This window comes from Stomoxys calcitrans, chromosome 2 (assembly GCF_963082655.1).
Source record: "Stomoxys calcitrans chromosome 2, idStoCalc2.1, whole genome shotgun sequence".
In the NCBI taxonomy this organism is placed as follows: Eukaryota; Metazoa; Arthropoda; class Insecta; order Diptera; family Muscidae; genus Stomoxys; species Stomoxys calcitrans.
Window position 1 is genome coordinate 58,506,979 of NC_081553.1, and position 23,536 is coordinate 58,530,514.

Genomic DNA, 23,536 nt, shown 5'->3' on the forward strand with positions numbered 1-23,536 from the left:
CAAATCAAAATAGCCAGCCGGTTTATGTTCAATTGTAAAGAGAAAACAACAAAAAGAAAGAACCTGCATAAGAGGAGGTTGCTTACGCATACACCCCATGTCTATAAAGATCAACATCACCAGTCAGTTGTTGTCGTTGAAGAGGGTGTTGAATGTGTGCCACCATAAGAGAGTGTGCGTTTATTTGTTTTTTATTCTACCAAAGTGAGAGCTATATTAGGAGAATCAAGTTAAACTCTCTTTCTTTCTTGGTAAATGAAAACAGGTTTATGTTTTGTCTGGTGAAAGATACCAGTGCTCGCTCCATCAAAGCGGCCCCATAGCTAAAGATACAACTAAAGGCAACAACAACAACATCAAGTCATGACAAGAATATGTACGTACATCCATACAAATAATAAGAAAAATAAAAACAACAAAACATTGGGGATAGGCACTGACAACAACTAAGAAAATTGCGCAGACAAAGATGGACGGACAAAGCCAACAAGATCGATTGTCTTACAATATCTACTCCTCCCCTCCTTCTTACTGTACACTACTGCCGCCAATGAAACTGAAGCCCATCATCGGTTCAACGAACAAACATAACTTCTGTGGATTCTTCTTTAGAAGGGAAGTGATACTGACTAGGCAGAGCTGCCAAGATGATGTTTGCCTTTCTCGCTACACCATCTTGGGAGGTAATTTTATTACTTTCATAAGTGAAGGTTTTTGTTTTTGTATGGGTTGAGAAGATTTTCAATTCGACTTGTATGACACTATAATTTAGGGCAATTGAAAATGATCAATGATCAATAATATATGTATGTATAAATGATCGATGATGTAGAGATTTTTAAAGGTAAAATAAATATTAAACTGAAAAACCAAATAAATTTTTTTTAAATTTACTGAAATCCAAAATCCAACATTTTGAATATAAACATTTTTATTGATTTGGATGTATGTACATCGGATCATTTTGGTGGCATCAAGTACACAAAAAAACAAATAAAAATTCGTTTCAATCATGAAATTAATTTATTCAATTATTTTTTGTTCAAACTGCTTCAATCACATTTTTATTTTCAATAAAATTTTTTAATGAAAAATTGTCGTAATATTTTTTTCTGTGAAGTAGAGGCGATGAAGATCCCCTAGAATTAATCTATGAGGGCAATATTGAGAGTATAAAGCAGCAAAAGCCGATAAGTTACTTATATGACTTCCTGGTGAGTCAAAATGCGAGTTATTCACTCTTCGATAAAATTTAAACTAGTTGGTGATTTTAGTCCAATCCCTACATCTGTGCATAAGTCAGGTACACTTAGAAGTCATTTTCGGTAAAGATCACATGCACTAATATGTTTTAATTTCGTTTCTTGGAGGCACAGAAGATAAACATTTTCATCAGAAATCAATATGAGACCTCGATTTTTCATAGCTTAGGCTATAATTTTCCCAAAGCAGCTTTATATTCCAATATTTTTCCCTGGAACGGTTTAAATTCGTAACCCTCTTGTAAATCTGTTCAAAATTGTAAAAAATTATAACGACCCTTCGCGTTTGTATAACCTTCTCAACATTTTTCCACGAATGCATGGTGTATGCAAAATTTACTTTAAGTACCATGTTGACCATATACAGTACAATTTAATCAGAGTGCTACAAGAAGGATGTTGTTTTTGGTGAGATACCGCCCCTGAGCCTCAAATACGAATTTCTAATCCGTGTCCTTGGGTTATTGTAGCGAATATGCACTCAATTTTAGTGTGTTCTGTTACACTGATAGAAAAAGGACGGTACTTTGCCAATACCGTCTGGTATTATTTTATTTACGTCATTGGAAAAGTTTTTTAAAACCATTTGGAATCAATTTGATCCCAGCGAAGGAGCCTATTAAGAATTATCGGCGTCAGATTTGTATTCTTGTCATCGCGGCAAAAGTGTTGTTTAGCTTGGGACTTAAAATATTGAGGTCATTATAAAATAAGCTTCCCGACCCCAATATGGCTTAGATCGGACCATATTTAGACATAGCTGCCGTATAGACCAAACTGCCGATTTAGGGTCTTAAGCCCACAAAAAGAGGATTTGTTGCCCGATTTCAATGAAACTGTGAAATGTATAAGAGTTCTCGAGACCTGAATCAAATATGATCCAGATCAGCCCAAATTTGAATGTAACTATGGATATGGTAGTGGAGTTATCATAAAATAGGATAATTAATACATTTATGGTGGTTGATATGGGTTTTACTTGTTTTGTTTTCCCCGTAAAGTGCACTTTCTCTCCAGTATTTTAGCATAAAATCTTTTACAAATGGCTTTCACGGGTTCCGCTCCTTAATTCCAATGATTTCGGCTTTAAATCTTAAAGGTTTTATTCTTCAAGTTATTTAGCATCTTGAGGCGTAGATCATTTTTATTTCATAAATCTCATTTTATTTCTCTTTCGAGACGAGCTTAATGATCGAAGATTTTTCCAATGCCTTTCCAATGGAAAGGCATCTTCTGGCTTTACTTTTTCATTGCAAAAAATCATTAAACTCGTCGAGAAAGAAAAATGCAATGAGGTCTTATAAGTCTTAAATTTTCTATTCTTTTGTCTACGATTTTGTTCAAAACTATTCAGGATATTAGCAAAATACTTGATTTTACCCTACCTCTCTGTTGTGTTGTATAGTACCGCTATTCAATACACCGCCATCAACTTTCTCATAAATTTCTCTCTGCCTTTCTCTTTTATTTCTACTCTCGAAATAAGAAAAAAAAAGTCCTATTTAACCTGTAGGCTACAGCTGATAATGTAGGGTATCAACCGCATACAAACAAATGCCAAAGGCACCCAATAACAGCAACAACAAAGAACAACAACAGCAATCACTGCACTATTGAGAATACTAAGTACTGTATACGGCAACTGGGTAAGTGAATGCGCCATCGAAGTAGAAGAAGAAGAGGGCAAAGAACAAGAAATAAATCTTTTTCATAATCAGATAAAAACATTAAACACAGAAATATAAACACACACACACACATGCACAGACCCTCGCAGCCGCACACAAGCCAAATACTCACTCAATAACAACAACAAACGGGTTTAGTTCGTGTCGAATATTTCTCTTTTTTTTTGTAATAATAACAACAACCACAACATTAGCAGCAGCAACAGAGCAACTCCAAACAGCCACCAAAGGCTTTGTGTGTTTGGGGCAACAAACAGACTCACACACACTAAACCGCAAACAAATCTACAAACGGTGAATTGGGGAATAGGGTTGAGGGGGGCAAAATTTGCACGTCGATAATGTGAAAACACAATATCTGTAAGATAGGAGATGCATTTTTTCTCCAAATACGCCTTTTACAGTACACACGCAGCAAAAGAAAAGCCTTTGGGATAGCAGCAACAACAATGGCGATAATGCAGGCCACTGTCACTTTAGATTTGCGTAATCCTCTGAGAGCGATTTTCGTTTTGTTTTTATTTGCTTTATTTTTAACACAATTTTGTATGGTAAGCTTTTGTACGCAAAATGCGTTTTATGGGAGCATTAAGGGCACTCAATAAGAACTTTGTTTTCAAAATCTAATTCTCTGGGGATTCAGATTTCAGTTTAATTTAGTATTCGCATGAAGTTTAAAGAAACTAACACCCAACACTTATCAACATTTATTTGTTTAATTGTATTGAAATTGTTTACACATATCGTTTGATTTTATTTTTATCAATCACTTTTATTATCTGGATGGGAGTGTGCTTTTTTGCAAACTTTGTTTCGACATCTAATGATTCACAATGTTTGGTTGACACTTGCATATTTATTTCCATTACCCACCAAAAACACAAAATGTGACATGACATACTTTTTTTGGAAATTTTTTTTCACCCGTTATTATTTGCTGCTGTTAACACGTCAACTGCGAATGTTCATCATACCAATGCAACCAAAAATCAATGAGAATACGCGGCCAGGCAATAACGTTATTGCTTTTTGATAGATTTCTTTTGTTTGTTTGAATTGATACACAAATTTCTTTTAGTTTCCAAATATCCACTGGGAAGGTATATGTATATTTTTAAAATTTAATGTAAACAAATCAAATATTCATTTAACCAGTCTCGGTGTATTATTGGCTGTTATATCGATATATTGACATGGGCACACAAACACGGAAAGATAAATATCTGGATATTTAATGATTTAACGATTTCTAATATCTTTAGTGGCTACTGGCTACCTTTTATATTTCACGTTAACTAAATTAATTGTATTTAGCGGCCGGCGGACACGGAAATGTGTTTTTATTTAATATTTACGAATTTTCACGCGCGCACTTTAACCGTTGAACGGAACGAGCTAAAACACAAAACCAAATTAAATCAAGCGAACGACCACCACGGCGCTGAAGTCTCTCAGAACCCACAACGAGCATCGAACTTGTCCTAAGCTAACTCAACATGTTTGTCATTCATATGGTGAGTACGAAAATGTATAGCATGCGAGATGCTCTCTTTCAATTGAGGTGGTATATTTTAAGACAGTGGTTGCGCGGACCGTTCATTCAGAGTAGATAGCGTATACATAGCATGATTGGCCTTCCAAACACGGGAAAGATGGAAAGAAGAATTTCGCGAGCGTACTTTAACCGTCGAACAGAACGAGAAAAACCAAATTAAATCAAACGAACAACCATCTCGGCGCTGAAGTCTTTCAGAGCCCATAACGAGCATCGAACTTGTCCTAAGCTTACTTAACATGTTTGTCATTCATATGGTGAATACAAAAATGTAAGACATGCGAGTTGATCTCTTTCGATTGAGGAGGTATAATTTGAGACAGTGGTTTCGTAGATGTTCATTATTATATTATAAATCTATATGTTTCATTGTTTTTCAAGTCGAGCTTAATGGCCAAGCGAATACAACGTCCAAAGGAAAGATTGTTAAATGAGTATTGAAGAAAATAAATTGCCAGTTCCTCAGACAAGACAGGACACATGTCACCCCATTGGTTGATGCGTTTCGATAATTGGGTTTCTTTATCTCATCGGCACCATAGTGAAATATGTCCGTCCGTCTGACCGGCTTATGACTGACTGATCATTGCCCAGACCAAACGGCTAAAGCTAGAAGGCTGGATTTAGTGATATTGGAACGTTTAGGTACCAAAAACTACCCCCAAGTACGAAATGGTACATATTTGCTCAGCGCGTACGCAAAGGGCTAAAATTATGTTCATGGGCTCAAATTAAAAAGCGTCTCAAAAAAATAAGGTTTGATTGCAAAATTTTTGCAAAATCGTACTGGAAATGGGAGAAATAGTGCGTTTAGTACTGCAATTGGTAATATTTGGTACTTTCTTTGTAAATTGAACTAGAGCTCTGAATTTTGGCAATTAGGTACACTATGGCAATCTTAGTTGGCGACTTTAAGAGTTTTTAGAAGTTTGTACATTTAGGTACTAAAAAATGGGAAATGGGCAAACTTTGTACCGGGCAGATGGAAAGAGGTAGAATTTTGAAATTTGACTCAAAAGACATCTGGTGCATATGGAAAAATAGTACCGGTAATGGGGGAAAACGTACGTTTAGTACCTTAATTGGTGCCATTTGATACATTCATTGCAGATGGAGCTAGAGCTTTGAAATTTGACATGCAGGTACAACTAAGAAAAATATGACGGGTGACTATGATTTTTCTACAATTTGTACATTTTGGTACCATTTGGTATTTTTTGTGCAGATGGAGATAGAGTTCTGAAATTTAGCATGTAGGTAAAACTTAGAAATATATGATAGGCTACTAAATGATTTTTTTCACAATTCGTACATTTTGGTACTATTTGGTACTTCCTTTATAGATGGAGCTAGAGGTCTGGTACTTTTGTGCAGATGCAGATAGAGGTCTGAAATTTAGCATGTAGGTAAAACTTAGAAATATATGATAGGCTACTAAATGATTTTTTCACAATTCGAAATTGTTGGTACCAAAATTGGTACTATTTGGTACTTTCTTAATAGATAGAGCTAGAAGTCTGAAATTTGGACGGTAGGTACAACTAGGAAATAAAAGATGGATGACTAAATGTTCTATTAAAAATCGTAAATGTTGGTACCGTTTGGTACTTTCTGTTCAGATGCAGCTAGAGGTCTGAAATTTGGCATTGTGGTACAACTAAGAAATATATGATGGGTGGTTAAATGATCTATTCACCATTCGCACAGTTTGGTACCATTTGGTAAAAATACCAAGATAGATGGCGCTAGAGGTCTGAAATTTGGCACATAGGTATAACTAAGAAATATTTGATTGGTGACTAAATGGTCTATTAAAAATTCATACATTTCGGTACCAAAATTGGTAACATTTGATTTTTTTCTTTGCATTTGGAGCTAGATATCCTTGTAGGGGCTCAAGAAGCATATTCGGGAGATCGGTTTATATGGAAGCTGTATCAGGCTATGGATCGATTCAGACCATATTGGACACGTATATTGAAAGTCATGGGAGAAGTCGTACAAAATGTCTGCCAAATCTGATGACAATTGGGTTCCCTAGAGGCTGAAGAAGTCCCAGATCGGTTTATATGGCAGCTATATCAGGTTATGTACCGATTTGAACCATACCTAGCACAGTTTTTGAAAGTCACAATAAAACACTTCATGCACAATGTTAGCCAAAACGGATGATAATGTTGCCATTTAGTGGCTCAAGAAGTCAAAATCCAAGATCGGTTCATATAACAGCTTTATCCGGTTATGTAGCGATTTGAACCTAAGCTAAGTATAGCACAGTTTTTGGAAGTCATAACAAAACACTTCATGAAAAACTTCAGCCAAATCGGGTAAGAATTGTGCCCCCTAATGGCTCAAAAAGTCAAGATCCAAGGTCGGTTTATATAGCAGCTATATCAAAACATGCACCAATATGACCCACTTACAATCCCAACTGACCTACATTGAAAAGAAGTATTTGTGCAAAATTTCAAGCGCCTAGCACTACACCTTCGAAAGTTTGCGTGCTTTTGACAAACGGACGGACATGGCTACATCGACTTATAATTTCTGGAAGCCGCAACTTTTTTCCGATTTCGCTGAAATTTTGCATGTCGTGTTCCGTTATGACTTCCAACAACTGTGCCAAGTACGGTTTAAATCTGTGTATAACCCGATATAGATCCCTATAAACCGATCTCCCGATTTGACTTCTTGCGCCCCTGGAAGCCTCAATTTTCATCCGATTAGGCTGATTTTGTACATGGTGTTCTGTTACGACTCCCAACATCTGTGGTTCAAATCGGTCAAGAACATGTTATAGCTCTCACATACACCGATCTCCCGATTTGACTTCTTGATCCCTTACAAAACGGGTGGCTGAAATTTTGCATATAGTGTTTTGTTATGACTCTCAAAAACTGCACCAAGTACGGTTCAATTCGGTTTAGAACTAGATATAGCTCCCATATTTTAGCAGAATCCATAGTGGTGGATTACCAAGATTCGGCCCGGCCCGGCCGAACTTGTCACTCTTTTACTTGTTTAGGCTAATGACTTAAAAGTAGCAATTAGGCACAAATTAATCCTAGTGTAACATGATGGCAAGATTACGTTGGTGGAGAATATTTACCGTAAATATCTTAAAGTAAATTAAGATATTTTCTTGAAGGTTTACACAACTAAAAACAGAATACTCTGCTTTATGTGAAAAGTTCATTCAAAGAACTTGTCAAATGCGATCCAAATGGAGGGTATATATGATTCGGCAAAGCCAAACTTAAAAACTTAACATGCTTTCACTTGTTTTTTTCTGTTGTTCTAATTCTGGAATGTAGCAATTTAATAAATCTTCATTTTAATAGACCCACCCTAATATACCCGGCATTATCATCAAAACTCACCTCCACTCAAGTGTATGAAAATCATTTTCTCTCACTTCCTTTGTTTCATACTTCGCTCGCTCAACGAAACAAATATGTATGACGACTACAGCCTTTTGAACAAGCAAGTCTTTGAATACCTCAATGTTTGAACGACAACTTGTTGCATATGTTCGATAGGAGGAGTTGGTTGCTGATTGGTGAGTATGGTGTCTCATATTCCTTAAGACCTTAATACATGCCTGTCATGTTTTCAAACAAAACGTAGAGTGGCGCAGATTTGTTGGAAGAGCTGGCAACTAACCTTGACAAAGTAAGCCAATGTTAGAAGAGCATCCTTTAATAAAATCCTTAAGGTGGAAGCTATTTTCATTTTTAATTGAAATTTTGATTTTTTAATGGATTTTCTATCAAAACTTTGATTTCTTATAAGGTTATAACTCCTTTTCTCGCTAGGAAACGGTTGACGGTTCTTTGAATAGTTTTGAAGGATAATATTTGTTTCCATTACTGTCATTGCTACATATCTCTAACCTTCAATCAAAGGTTATTTAAATAGAAGAAGGAAAATAAATCTTACTCTAGGGTGTTAAATAAAAGACTGCTATTTATGTTCCTCTAGTTCATAGACATCTCCATTTACTCCAAATGATCCCTGCAAAGGTGTTGCATGGTAATAAAGATAGCATGACAACCAATACCCAGTTTTAATGTCTTAACGGCGCCTAACTGACTTCTTCCGAACACTACTGCGGCAGTTATTGTTGTGTCACATTATCTTCTTTTTGGCCATTGTTGGTGTTGATTGCATTTGAATGAAGACGTATCCTTATCATACAAAGGCAAAAAGGGAAGTGACTCTAATAAAGTTGTCTAGGGATTTTTGAAAAAAAAAAATGCCTTATTGTGTGCTGAGCCAGATAAGAGGATTTTAATGGAGTATCATAGTTAAAAACTACTTTGGACGCTTTTAATGATGCTACTTAAAAAAAAATGTTTCGAAACTGGTAAAGCCGCTGTATGAGATCTTATAGCTATTCCAAAATTTCTTAGATGAAATCAAAACAAATTTAGGATTGATTTGGTACAAAATATTCAGGATTCGTTTTTCCGAAAGGGAGGATTGGGGTTCGAATGCTGGAGGAAAATAGGGGTCCACTCCGATGCACTCGATATCGGTATTATCTTGTGACAGGCGGACAAGTTCACACCACGGTGGGTGGATTTATAATGGATTAAAACATGATCAGGTGAAAATTTAGGCATCTAAGGGCTGAAAAAGTCAAATCTAGGGATGGTTACATGATGGCTATACCTGTTTATAGTTCGATTCGGATCATACTTGGCATGGATATTGGAAGTCATAACTCAAGTCTTTGTTCCAAATTTAAATAAAGTAAAATAAGTAAAATCGGATGAAAATTGAGGCTTCTAAGGGCTCAAGAAGTCAAATCGGGAGGTCAGATTATATGGGGGCTATATCCAAATCTGAACTTATATTGCCTATTTGCAATCCGTAATGACCTACATTAATACAATTTCTTACAAGCCGCAATTTTTGTCCGATTTGGCTGAAATGCTAAGTACGTCCGAATCGGTCTATAACCTGGTATAGCTCCCATATAAACCGACCTCCCGATGTTACATCTTGAGTCCTTACAAGCCGCAATTTTTGTTCGATTTGGCTGAAATTGAGCATGTGGTGTTTTGTAAAAGACTTCCAAAAACTGTGGTAAGTACGGTCCAAATCGGTCTATATACTGATGTAGCTCGCATATAAACCGATCTCCCGATTTGACTTCTTGAGCCCCTGGAAGCCGCAATTTGTGTCCGGTTTGGCTGAAATTTTACGTGTAGTATTGTGTTACGACTTCCAACAACTGTGCTAAGTACGGTCCGAGTCGGTCTTTAACCTGATATAGCTCTCATATAAACCGATCTCCCGATTTAATTTCTTGAGCTCTTACAAGCCGCAATATATGTCCGATTTAGCTGATATTTTGCATGCAGTGTTCTGTTAATACTTCCAGCAATTGTGTCAAGTACGGTCCAAATCGGTCTATAACCTGAACTAGATCCCATATAAACCGGCCTCCCGATTTGGCTTCTAGAGCCCTTACAAGCCGCAATTTTTGTCCGATTTGGCTAACATTTTGCATGCAACGTTCTTTTAATACTTCCAGCAACTGTGTCAAGTATTGTCCAATTCGCCCTATAACCTGATATAGCTCCCATATTAACCGATCTCCCGATATGACTTTTTGAGCCCCTGGAAGCCTCAATTTTTTGTCCGATTTGGATCGTCTCGACATTCTGAGTCGATCTAGCCCTGTCCGTCCGTCTGTCGAAACCACGATGGCGGTCGAACACAAAAAGCTAGTCGCTTGAAATTTTGCACAGATACTTCTTATTGATGTAGGTCATTGGTTCAGATTTGGATATAGCCCCCATACAAACTGATCCCCCGATTTTAGTTATTGAGCACCTAAAAGCTTTAATTTTCATCCGATTTGGCTACACTTTGGAACAAAGACTTAAATTATGATTGCCAACATTCATGCTGAGTATGATCGGAATCGGTCAATAAACAGATATAGCCCCCACAAAAATTGATCCCCCGATTTTACTTCTTGAGCCCTAAGAAGCCTCAATTTTTATCCGATTTGGCTGAAATTTGGATCAATATGGTGATATAGGTCCCCCTGAAACTCAAATACAAACTCAGTTAATAAAGGTAAAAATTTAGCGAAATACATGCTTGTGGGTACTCAAGATTCAGCCCGGTCGAACTTTTTGTTATACCCACTACCGAAGGATGGGGGTATATTCATTTTGTCATTCCTTTTGCAACACATCGAAATACCCATTTCCGACCCTATAAAGTTCATATATTCTTGATCAGCGTAAATCTAAGACGATCTAGCCATGTCCGTCCGCCTGTCTGTTGAAATCGCGCTACAGTCTTTAAAAAAAGAGAAAAAAAGCCTCATTTATTATCCGATTTTGCTCGAATTTGGGACAGTGAGTTGTGTTAGGCCCTTCGACATCCTTCTTCAATTTGGACCAGATCGGTCCAGATTTGGATATAGCTATCATATAGACCGATCCGCCGATTTAGGGTCTTGGACCCATAAAAGACACATTTATTATCCGATTTTACTGAAATTCGGGACAGTGAGTTGTGTCAGGCCCTTCGACATCCTTCTTTAATTTGGCCCAGATCGGTCAAGATTTGGATATAGCTGCCATATAGACCGATATCTCGATTTAAGGGTTAGGGCCCATAAAAGGCGTATTTATTGTCCGATGTCGCGAAATTTGGGACAGTGTGTTAAGTTAAGCCCCTCGACATACTTCTGCAATATGGCCCAGATCGGTTCAGATTTGGATATAGCTGACATATAAACCGGTCTCTCGATTTGAGGTTGTGTTAGGCTCTTCGACATTTTTCTGCAACTTTACTTAATCGGTCCCGATTTGGATATAGCTGCCTTGGCCCCATAAAAGGAGCATTTATAATCCGATTTCACTGAAATTTTAAACAGTGTCTTTTATTAGGCTTTTCGACATCCGTTTCGTATATGGTTCAGATCGGTTTATTTTTAGATATAGCTTCTAAATAGGCCAATATTTTGTTATACACAATTGAACAATGACTTGTACTTATTAGTGTTTGGTTCAAATTGGAACATATTTCGATATAGCTGCCAGCTATGCGCCGGTTTTTACGAAAGGTGGTTTACATATATACCCAAGGTAGTGGGTATCCAAAGTTCGACCCGGCCGAACTTAAAGTCTTTTTACTTGTTTTGTCTGAGAAGAGATACCGGGAAAAGAACTCGACAAATGCGATCCATGGTGGAGGGTGTATTAAATTCGGCCCGGCCGAACTTGGCACGCCTTTACTTGTTTTTTTCTTTTACTTGTTAAATCACATTTTTTTTCGAAAATTTTATGAAAATATAAATTTTATCTTGTTTTTTGTGTTTTATAAAAAATCTTATAAATTTATTTGTGAGGTACTTTGCCCTATATATACTTCTCCCCAAAGAGGTGTCGCACTGCGGTACGTCGTTCCCTCCTTTAGCTGCATATAGGAGGGAAAACCACCGTTGACATTCTTTTTTGATACGCTCGGCAGGATTCGAACTCAGGCGTTCAGGGTCATAGGCGGACATGCTAACCTCTGCACTACGATGGCCTCCCCAAAAACAGCGAAGGTCGTTGTAATTATCACTACATGCAAATCTGGTGCTGCAAACTACCATACCGCTGCAAAGCCTATTAGTTCATTAATGGAGATCCTACTGTGAGTTCTAATTTTTCGATCGTTGTACTAAAGATATACTTCTTTCCTAACAACCTAACAAAATACCTAGAAATAAGAAAAAAAAAATAATAATCAATTGCAGTAATTCAAGCTAGACTAAATTCCTTTTAAAAAATTTCAAGTGCCTTACGGTTACAACAAAAGAAACATCAACAATAAAAATCTAATGGTTGCCACATTAATAAATTAATTGTTTTTAATAAATCATTTCATATATGAAAAGGAATCCTATTAGTCGCGGTTACTGATGTCCAATGACCTCTGTCCTTTGATTAATTTCGTATGTCAATTCAAGTGACACATACATAGATACCCACAATCCCACACAATGTCAATGAAATTTGAACAGATTTTGAACTAAACCCCAATACAAACGCTCTTGGCGTTGGAACAAAACAAAAAATAAGGAAAATCAACAAAAGGTGCATCATAGCTAAGCGAGTTTATATCAAGGGTAAACAGTCAGTCGTCTAACAAAGTAAATTGATGGATAATATTCGTGTCTAGCCTTTTTGACTTGGCTCTCTGACAACGCAGTCAGTCAGTCAATGGCTGGCATCGAAGGACCCACAAACGCACTTGCAATAACACAATAACAGAGGAACATAGGTGCGCACACATACAGATGCAACACAAAACACCCTCAATCTCACAGAAGATATCAGGGATGAGAATAGGGAGTGCTAAAATGGTACAAAATTGTCAAAAGGTACTTTTTATTTGAAACCAGCTGGAACAAACTTGTAGTATATGTATATTGCTTGACTAACAGTATAACAATAAAAAAGTCTTTATCTGAATCCCATATTAGCTATGTTGAACTGTGAATTCGCTCGGAGGGTTTAGGTTCAATTATGTTGGGATTTTAAATTTACTCCATTCTTAAAAGACTTTATTTGAGCTCGATAAGCTCATTCGGGATATTGGATTCGTATTTTACCCCCAAATATTTGAGCCCCATATTGCGATACCCCTTGATACCCCATCAACAATTTGGATACGAAATTTTTGTTTTTGACCACACAAAATTTTGCTAAATCCGCACCACCCATCTCCGAAATTTGGCGTTTCTGAAAATTATGGTAAGGGGGAGGGTCCGACCCCCCTTCAGATATCAAAAAATTTAGCACCCTATTATCACAACGGGATCATTATGCACCATCTGGGAAAATTTCAAGAAAATCGGTTCAGCCGTGTTTGAGTCTATAAGCTTGACAGTTGCTGTCACATTTTGAGAGCACTGCAACTTCTTTTTTATTTTCATCCTTTTTGCTAATACCTCTAGTATTTGTAGATATTTTTTTTACAAAATTTATTTCAGTACCAAAATTTATCATCCCTGTAACAGATGCATCAACGTTTTAATGTTGAAGCCAAAGCGAATGAGGAGAGACCTGTATTGAGGGTGTTAGGATGTTGTTGTTGATGATGAATCTGTGAGGTTGTGTTTACATTCAAACGATTTGAGACGACTGTCGCTGTCATGAAAATGACTTTCGGGAAAAATGGTTTCGTTTTTTTTCCGAGGTATTCCTTTCATCTTCTATTGTCTATTGTCGTTGGTTGCATTGTTGCTCTTTTTTTTATTTACACCACCAAAGGCAATGTCATTAACATCATACTCACTAACACACACACACACACACTATTGACTGTATGAACAGTTTTTTCTCCCTATCTCTCAGAGGAGAGTTGACAATTCGTGGTTGTTATTGTTGTGCATGTGATGCTGCGATATAAAATCGAATTTTAAAACGGAAATCAATCGAAATGAAAGTGAGTAGCGATAATTTCCCCCCAAAATTAAAAGAAGCAGAAATATTTTGTGAAATTCATTCTATGCAATGAGTGATGATAGAGGGGGTGGGGAAGGAAATATCAAGGGTATTTATTTAATAATGAGAATTTATATTTAAGGAAAATGATTGTCGTTTGTGGTCGTCTCTCAATGTGATGATGTTTATATGCATTTAACGTTTAAAGGTTTTATTTCGATTAAAGACATTTTTCAAAATAATTTTTGAACTGCGGGTAAAGTCTCTGGGGAAATTTATGTTCATTGTATTCTGGATGTAAAAACTTTTTATTAAATTGAATGAGACATTATAAATATGTTGTAAGCTATTCATCAATGCCTATTTATTTGTAAAAAATAAATCCTAATTCTGGGTAAACATATTTTTCAATTGTAATGCTGCACAATGGACCAGAATCAAAGAAAGTTGGAATGTAAATGCTAGATAACAAGGTGATCAAGAAGTGAAGAAGGAAGAAGAAAGTATGTGGGATTTTTATCAGGATATGCATCAATTTGTGCTACAATTGATATGAACGTTGCAAATCATTACAAAACTCAATACCAAAACTGAGTGAAATGTCAAACACGCGTACTTCTCTAGTCCAATATCAACAATATTTCATCACCAGAATGGCGAAATCAATACATATTCCCATTATATAAAAGTGCTCGCAATTTTTAAATTGTTATTTAAGTCATTATAAATGTGTGAAAACTTCTAACAACGTTAAGAGTAATTAAAATAAAATTGTTTACTTAAAATTTTGAAATTTAGGCTAAAGCATAAACACACAATACAACATCCACATAGCTTTTGCTCTCAATGCTTGTCCTTTTAAGTTAGTCAGTGTTTTGGTTAATTATTAAATTTTTAATAGCACATAATGGGACAACAAATTAAATTGGACACTACCTTCCTATCCTATGGTATAATGTTTTAATTATGACATGAATTTTGAATGAATAAGTCCAGGTGTAAATAAAAGGACACCCTTTTTACTAATCAATGTTGAGTGTTGTTGAGGCATTTGAAAGTATATCATCTTAACCAGGTATCGGAAAGAATTTTTCTTTAATGTAAGAAAAAAAGTGAAAATCTAACAAAAAAAAATGATTATCTTGTAAAATAATAACCCTTAATCATTAAAAAAAGTAGCAGAGCAAAAGTATTCAGTCAAAATAAGGAAGTAAAAATTAATTATGTAACAATATTGAAAAATCAAACAAAAAATTACAGAAATAATAAAAAACAAAAAATAAATATTGAAAATGAGACAAAAATAAATTAACAGAAAAGTATAAATTTAAAAAATTAATTCCAAGAAGTTGAAAATCTTTGTTTCTAATGAAAAGTAAATTAAACAAAATTTTAAAAAATAAATAAAAAAAATGTGGGGAATTAAAATAAAATAATTACCAAAATAAGAGATATATAAAAAACACAAATATTTTGTTTTTTTCAATTTTAAAATAGTTTGAAGATAAATAATACCTTCTTCGGGTATTTATGGTTTATTTTGAGTGTTGTTTCTGTAGTTTCGTTCAGTTTTCTTCATTACATAACTTCACACACACTTAAGAATTCATTTAAAGGTTGGCACTGCAAATTGCAAATTTTGCCCATGAGCATTCTATTCTCATATATCAATGAGTGCTGTCTGATTGAAGTTTTGAGCTCATTGATAGGTGCCTTCCATTTTAAAGCCGAGCCCAAACGGCGTGCAACAATGCGAAAACTTTTGTGGAGAAGTTTGTACATGGCTGTCATACCAAATGGTACAGTACCACATTAGAAGGGGATAACCACCGCGGACATTTTTTCTGATGTTCACGCCAGGATTCGAACCTAGGCGTTTTTTTTAAGATTATAGATCGTGAAGAAAAAAAAACTTATGAAACAATTTTAGTAAAAGTATTATGTTATCATAGTGAAGATTTTTGAAGTTTTTCAAAAATGTATTCCCGAAAACATGTGTTCAACTGTGAAAAAGTACAATGTAAAGTGAAAATAAATATTCATCTTTTTTATCTTTTTTTCTTTTCTTACTCTAATTAAAAAAAGAAAAAAAAAAATAGTTTTTAAATAATAATAAAAAAAATAAAAAATTTAATTATAAAAAAACAAGTAAAGTTCGGCCGAGCCGAACTTTGGATACCCACCACCTCGGATATATATGTAAACCACCTTTCTTCATAATCCGGTGAAAAATGGATAATTTATGCCCGAAATATGGTCCAATTTGAACCAAATTCGACACGAACATTGAGTGGTCTAATAACAAAATATTATTACGGAGGCCATCGTAGCGCAGAGGTTAGCATGTCCGCCTAGGACGCTGAACGCCTGGGTTCGAATCCAGGCGAGACCATCAGAAAAAAATTTCAGCCGTGGTTTCCCCTCCTAATGCTGGCAAGATTTGTGAGGTACTATGCCATGTAAAACTTCTCTCCAAAGAGGTGTCGCACTGCGGTACGCCGTTCGGACTCGGCTATAAAAAGGAGACCCCTTATCATTGAGCTTAAAACTTGAATCGGACTGCACTCATTGATATGTGAGAAGTTTGCCCCTGTTCCTTAGTGGAATGTTCATGGGCAAAATTTGGACTTGTCGGGAGGCTTAATACAGCTCTCTTTCTTCATTTCAGCGATATTGGTTAATAAATGCAGAAGTAATGGACTTAAAACCCTAAATCACCAGATCGGTGTATATGACAGCTTCATCTAAATGTGGTCCGATCTAAACCATATTTGGCTCGGATATCGGGGGTCAGGAAAATCGAACAACAAATGCGGCTTTTATGGGCTTCAGACCCTAAATCTGCAGATCAGTCTATATCCGAATACTCGTATTGTCGGATTTGGCCCCTGAAGAACTTTACCTGCGTATGGGAGAAATAAGAATTTGTGCCAAATTTCAACTCAATATCCTAATTTTTAAAGACTGTAGTGTAATTACAACAGACGGACAGACAAACGGATCGATTATCTAAGAAATTTACTTTGTAGAGTCGGAAATGGATGTTGCAAACGGAATGACCAAATGAATATACCTCCTATCCTATGGTGGTGGGTATAAAAATACAAAATTTAAGAAATGGGTAAAAATTAAATATTTATTTTATAAAATATTGAAAATTAGTTTTAAAAAATATTCAGAAAAATATGTTTTTTATTTTGTTGATTAAATTAAAAAAAATTTATTGAAAGAAATTTGAAATATAAATTATAAAAATTAAAAAACAAACTATTGTGAAATGTATTAAATATATTAAAACATCAGAAAAAAGTGAAAATTAATAAATTTTATTTTTTTTTAATTTTTCAATAACTTTTACAGTATTACTATCCTGCCTTCGCATCGCTCACATATTTCACACTAAAATGCCTGAAATCGAAAGATACTTTGAGGATTTCATAAGCTTACCCAAACTTTTACTCACAACATTGGGCATAGATTTTGTGCCACAACGACGTATGTGGTTTATGCGACTGCTAATGAGGATCTACTTTTTTCTAACTTTGATATGTTGTGTCTATTGCACCTATTTTGTGGCCGATGAGATATTGCAAGAGATTGTCGAGGGTGCTCATAACTTGCCTTTACTCTTGAGATTATTCAACGATTTGAATTACAATGCCATAGGCATACTTAAGAGTTACTACTTCATACATCATTTGAAGGCACAAAGAAATCTTTGCAGCAGATTTGAGAAAATTTTCCCCAAGACAATAGTGGAACGTTTTGCCTATCGTGTCAATGAGAATTTCTGGCCCAGATGGATTACCACCATATTGTATATGTATTTTGGAGCAGTTGCCCTTATTCTCTTTTCACCTCTGGCCGAATCATTGATAGAGTATGTCATAGCTTTCTTTAAAGTGGGCTATGCCGATGCCCAATTCACCTATCACAAATTGTATGAGGAACAGTCGTATGTTATTGACCATCATAGTCCTTTAACCTACATTCTCATCTATTCCATGGAGGTAATGAATAGCCATTATGCCATTGTCTTTAATATTTGCCCGGATGTCTGGCTGGTTGCCTATGCCATACAATTGTGCATGCATTTCGATTATGTATCCCGTTCTCTGGAGAGTTATGAACCCGTGGCCGCAAAGTCATCAACAGATTCGAAAATGATTGCCAGTTTGGTAAAGAAACATCAAATTTTATTGGAGTAAGTATAGAAAAAAAAATGTTACTAAAAACAAGTAAAAGCTTGCTAAGTTCGGCCAGGCCGAATCTTAGACATCGTGGATCGCATTTGTCGAGATCTTTTCCTGGTATATCTTTTTAGGCAAACATAAGACAAAAGGAAAGAATTGCTATGATATTGGAGCTATAATATCAAGTTATCGTCCGATTGAGACCATAATTGAAATGAATTTTGGAGACCACAGTGTAAAATTTCAGCCAATTCGCATAAAAATTACGCCCTTAGGGGCTCAAGAAGTTAAATAGGAAGATCGGTGTGTATGGGAGCTGTATCAGACTATAGACCGATTCAGACCATGTTTGACAAGTATGTTGATGGTCATGAGAGAAGTCGTTGTACAAAATTTCAGCCAAACCGGATAATAATTGCGAACTTTAGAAGCTCAAGAAGTCAAGATCCAATTTCGGTTTATATGGCAGCTATATCAGGTTATGAACCAATGAATGAACCATATTTGGTACAGTTCATGGAAGTCATTGTTCTTGTAAAATTTCAACCAAATCAGATAAGAATTGCGCCCTCTAGTTGCTCAAGAAGTCAAGATTCCACACCGATTTATATGGCAGCTATATCAGGTTATGGACCGATTTAAACCATACTCAGCACAGTTGTTGAAATTCATAACACTTCATGCAAAATGTCAGCCAAATAGGATATGAATTGCGACCTCAAGAGGCTCAAGATCCCAGAACGGTTTATATGGCAGCTATATCAAGTTATGAACCAATTAAACCCATATTTGGCACAGTTCTTGAAAGTCATAACAAAACACTTCTTGCAAAATTTCAGCCAAGTCAGATAAAAATTGCGTTCTCTAGTGGCTCAAGAAGTCAAGATTCAAGATCGGTTTGTATAACAGCTATATCAGGTTATATAACGATTTGAACCACACTTAACATAATTGTTAGAAATCAGAAATTTCAGTCAAATCGAATAAGAATTGTACCCTCAAGAGGCTCAAGTAGTCAAGACCCCAGATCGGCTTATATGACAGCTATATCAGGTTGTATACCGATTTGAACCACACATAACACAGTTGTTAGAAATCATAACAAAATACCTCATGCAAAATGTCAGTCAAATCGGATAAGAATTGCGCCCTCTAGTGACTCAAGAAGTCATGATCCACGATCGGATTATATGGCAGCTATATCAAAACATGGCTAGCTTTACTCCTTCGAAAGTGCTTTCAACAGATAGACGGACGGACGGACGGACATGGTTAAATCGACTTAAAATTACATGATGATCAAGAATATATGTATATATACTTTATGGGATCTCAGAGAAATATTTCAAGGAGTTACAAACAGAATGATGAAATTAGTAGATCCCCATCCTATGGTGAAGGTTATAATTAATGATTGTTTCACACAAAAAGAAAAAAGTAAAAACTTTTTTGGTAATGTTTTCGAGCCATATAAACAAGCTTTGAAATAAGTAAAACATTTTAAATTTAAAGACTATCTTCATGAAATTTTCACAGATGATACAGTTCGGCACCCCGGTGAAAAAAGGATTCTTCATTTTGTGATATCGGCGATGGGGCGGACTCTCCCCCTAACCCTAATATTCAAAAACGGCAGATCTCGAAGATGTGTACATAAATACACATCTATGGTAACCCAAAATTGCTTCAAAACTATTGAGTCAAATAACCGAGAGGGACGCCCTACCCCAAAACCCACCCAAACGGACATGTTAACCGATTGGGACAATATGGGAATCAAATGAAAGGTGTTTAAGACTAGAATACGAACTTGACATAATAATTTGACCCCAAGTGCCGGGGGGCTCGACCCACACTAAAAAAAACCCAAATACGACACGTTTTCCAATTGGGGCAATATGGGTATCAAAAGAATGGTGATTGGAACTAAAAAACGAAACTTATTTAAAACTTTGGGGTCAAGTCTAAGGGGCCAACATTATGCCCCAAATGGATATGTATACCAAACGGGACAGTATAGGATTCTAATGAAAGGTATTTGAGAGTTAAATACGAATAGATATTAGTTTCAAATTTGGACCATGTGGAAAGGAACCGCAAACACTTAAAAGCGCACCGGACTAGCTAGTAGTACTATTGGGTTGCCCAAAAAGTAATTGCGGATTTTTTAAAAGAAAGTAAATGCATTTTTAATAAAACTTAGAATGAACTTTAATCAAATATACTTTTTTTACACTTTTTTTCTAAAGCAAGCTAAAAGTAACAGCTGATAACTGACAGAAGAAAGAATGCAATTATAGAGTCACAAGCTGTGAAAAAATTTGTCAACGTCGACTATATGAAAAATCCGCAATTACTTTTTGGACAACCCAATAAAACTTAAAATGCAAGTATCTCCCCAAAAAGGTTTTTTTGATGGCCATAATAGTGTTTCCATAGATATAAGTCTTAGCAAATAGTGCCTGCAGAAAATAAGTTAAAATATGTTAAATGTTAAAGAGAACTATGAAAAGGGCTTGCTCTGACAAAGGGTAATTCAAAACTTTGCTATATGAGCGTAAACTGCTGCTTTTGGGATTTAATAACTTACAGATCAGTTTGAAATTTTATTCTACTCACTCACTTAAAATATGTTAAATGTTAAAGAGAACTATGAAAAGGGCTTGCTCTGACAAAGGGTAATTCAAAACTTTGCTATATGAGCGTAAACTGCTGCTTTTGGGATTTAATAACTTACAGATCAGTTTGAAATTTTATTCTACTCACCACCATAGGACGGAGGTATACGAACCTAGTCATTTCGTTTGTAACACCTCGAAATATGCGTCTAAGACCCATAAAGTATAAATATTCTTGATCGTCTCGACGCTCTAAGTCGAGCAAGTCCGTCCGTCTGTCGAAATAACGATAGCGGTCGAATGCGTAAAGCTAGCCTCTTGAAATTTTGCACAGATAAATTATATTGATGTGAGTCGTTGGCGGTTTCAAATGGGCCATATCGGTTCAAATTTAGATAGAGCTTCCATATAAACCGATTTCCCGTTTTGACTTCTTGAGCCCCTGGAAGCCTCAATGTTTGTCCGATTTGGCTGAAATTTTGAATGCGGTGTTCTGTTATGACTTCCAACAATTGTACAGTCCAAGTCGGTCAATAACCTGTTATAGCTCTCATATAAACCGATCTCCCGATTTGAATTCTTTTGACCCTTGAAAGCCTCATTTGGCTGAACCGATTTGGCTGAAATTTTGCATGCGGTGTTCTGTTATGACTTCCAACAGAACTGTACGGTCCAAGTCGGTCTATAACATGATATAGCTCTCATATAAACCGATCTCCCGATTTGACATCTTGAGCCCTTACAAGCCGCAATTTTTGTCCGGTTTGGCTGAAATTTTGCATGTAGTGTTCTGTTATCACTTCCAATAAATGTGCCTAGTACGGTCGGAACCGGTCTATAAGCTGATATAGCTCCCATAGAAACCGATTCCGCGACTTGACTTATTGAGGCGTTACAAGCCTCAATATTTGTCCGATTTGGCTGAAATTTTGCATGCAGTGTTCTGTTATGACTTCCAATAACTGTGCCTAATACGGTCTAAATCAGTCTATAACCTGATATAGCTCCCATGTAAAGTGGTCTCTCGATCATCCTTGTCGGTTCCTAGAAGCATTAATTTTTGCTGGTTTGACAGAAGTTTGGTATGTAGAATAAAATTATGCCCTCCAACTAGATTTATTTTATATAAATTTTTTGCAGAATCTATGGTGGTGGGTTCTCAAGATTCGGTCAGGCCGAACTTAGCACGCTTTTATTTGTTTTCATGTATGTTTGATTTCTTTCATTAAATTTTTATTCAATTTTCAGAATGGCCGACGACTTGAAGGAAATTTTCAGTTTACTCGTTTTGGTCATGCTTTTCTCTACGGTGGCTACCTTATTTTGTGCTGCAGTATATTTACTTACCGAAGGACTGGGTAAAGATGTCATTGGATATTTGGCATTTTTACCCACAAGTTTGGGACAATATTTTATGGTATGCTACTATGGTCAGCAAATAATAAACAAGGTAAACTGACAATTGTATTGAAATCAGTGAGTTTCAAATAAAAATATTCGTTTAAGAGTTTGGAAATAGGAGAAGCTGCTTATAGCCAAACTTGGTACAATGGGTGTCAAAGCTATAAGAAGTCCATACTGGCCATACTAGGGCGATCTCAACGTCAGTGCGAAATAAACGCTGGAGGTTTTCAAACAACAAACCTAAAGGGTTTCGAATCGGTTTGTTGAGGATTGATATTAAGAAACTTTAATTTTCCATATCCTTTTTTTAGGTTATGCGCATGACTTTTCAATTATTTACCCTTTGGAGGACAATGATGGAACCAAACTAAGAAGCTTATTTCATTATTATAAACCATTAAAAATATAATTTTTTGGTAGTTCCTAAATATTGAGTTCGGCCAATGTGTTGTACACTCAGTAGATGGTGAATTTTGACAAATTGTGAAATTAGTATCTGCACTTATCAAAATAAACTGTAGTCTTCACCCTTTATATAATAAAAGCAAACTATTTTTACAAAATTCTTATATTTAAATCTGGAAAAGTGGAAAAAGCCTTTAATTAGCTCCAAGCAACATGATGTTACCATCACGTTCGAAATAATTATTTAAAGAATCAATTTCCTTTTGCATTAAATCGAGAAAAAGGTCCATTAATAACCTATTTTTAACATGAAAGGCGCTTAGCTAAACTTTATTTTAAAGTACGCAAATCTACAACCTAAGTTAGAGCGGTGTAGTCCGCGAACCCTACTTCAATTAAACAGGTCATTGGAATGAATTAAGTCCTCAAAACTCGACCCATTGGTTTAACAGCTCAGTCAACTTATTTCATTTAAGTAAACTCATACTAAGGTGTACACAGGGACCAATCACTAATATTGCCAATGGGCAGCCGGTTGCACGCACCGGATTGACCCGATGGAACTCTTCATCGGCAAGGGCTTCCGTCTCAGTGTACGTGTTCGTCTTTTTTTCGTCATGGGAGAAGCACATCCCGGAGTGCCTTCCCGCACGCTTCTGGTCAGTGCTGGCACTGAAAAGAACCCCGTACCCTGATTCTGTTCGGTTTGCCAGACCCGCCCCCATCATATGTCGGTGTCGGTGAGGTGTAGCCAGTGCATGGAGGGGGTACATTTTCGATCTTGCTCTGGCCTCACTTCACTACGGGAGTATAGTCATACTGGATATATTGCAAGGTGCTGTGCGAACATAGTCAGCAGTGGGTCAAAAGCGTCGTCGACGACGCCTCCTGCGTCCTCGTCATCGGACTATGTGACCCCCCGACCTCTCCCGTGCGGCAATATACGC

General features: G+C 36.2%; 2 protein-coding genes across 6 annotated transcripts in view; one reads left to right on the plus strand and one right to left on the minus strand.

The window, feature by feature from the left end:
- The window catches only part of LOC106080662 (tyrosine-protein kinase Fer), a 247,419-nt gene extending 242,915 nt beyond the window's left edge, over positions 1–4,504 (minus strand). The window contains exon 1 of one of the 3 annotated variants that reach the window (XM_013242104.2): positions 4,227–4,504. The gene's annotated coding sequence lies outside the window, so the exon portion shown is untranslated. Of the gene's footprint in view, positions 1–3,851 lie in introns of all 3 variants that reach the window. The other 2 variants (XM_013242103.2, XM_013242105.2) reach the window with 2 other exon arrangements.
- A 46-nt stretch (positions 4,505–4,550) lies between these two features.
- LOC106080663 (odorant receptor 49a) lies at positions 4,551–22,705 on the plus strand. Of its 3 annotated transcripts, none has more exons than XM_013242109.2 (5): positions 4,551–4,776; positions 17,330–18,173; positions 22,029–22,230; positions 22,287–22,442; positions 22,496–22,705. In XM_013242109.2, the coding sequence occupies exons 2-5, from the start codon at positions 17,374–17,376 to the stop codon at positions 22,553–22,555; spliced, it is 1,218 nt and encodes a 405-aa protein (XP_013097563.2). In that variant the 5' UTR covers positions 4,551–4,776; positions 17,330–17,373; the 3' UTR covers positions 22,556–22,705. The 3 variants fall into 3 exon arrangements, with proteins under 3 accessions (XP_013097563.2, XP_013097561.2, XP_013097562.2); XM_013242107.2 differs by lacking the exon at positions 4,551–4,776 and adding an exon at positions 15,011–15,044; XM_013242108.2 differs by lacking the exon at positions 4,551–4,776 and adding an exon at positions 15,021–15,069.
- Positions 22,706–23,536: the final 831 nt, after the last annotated feature.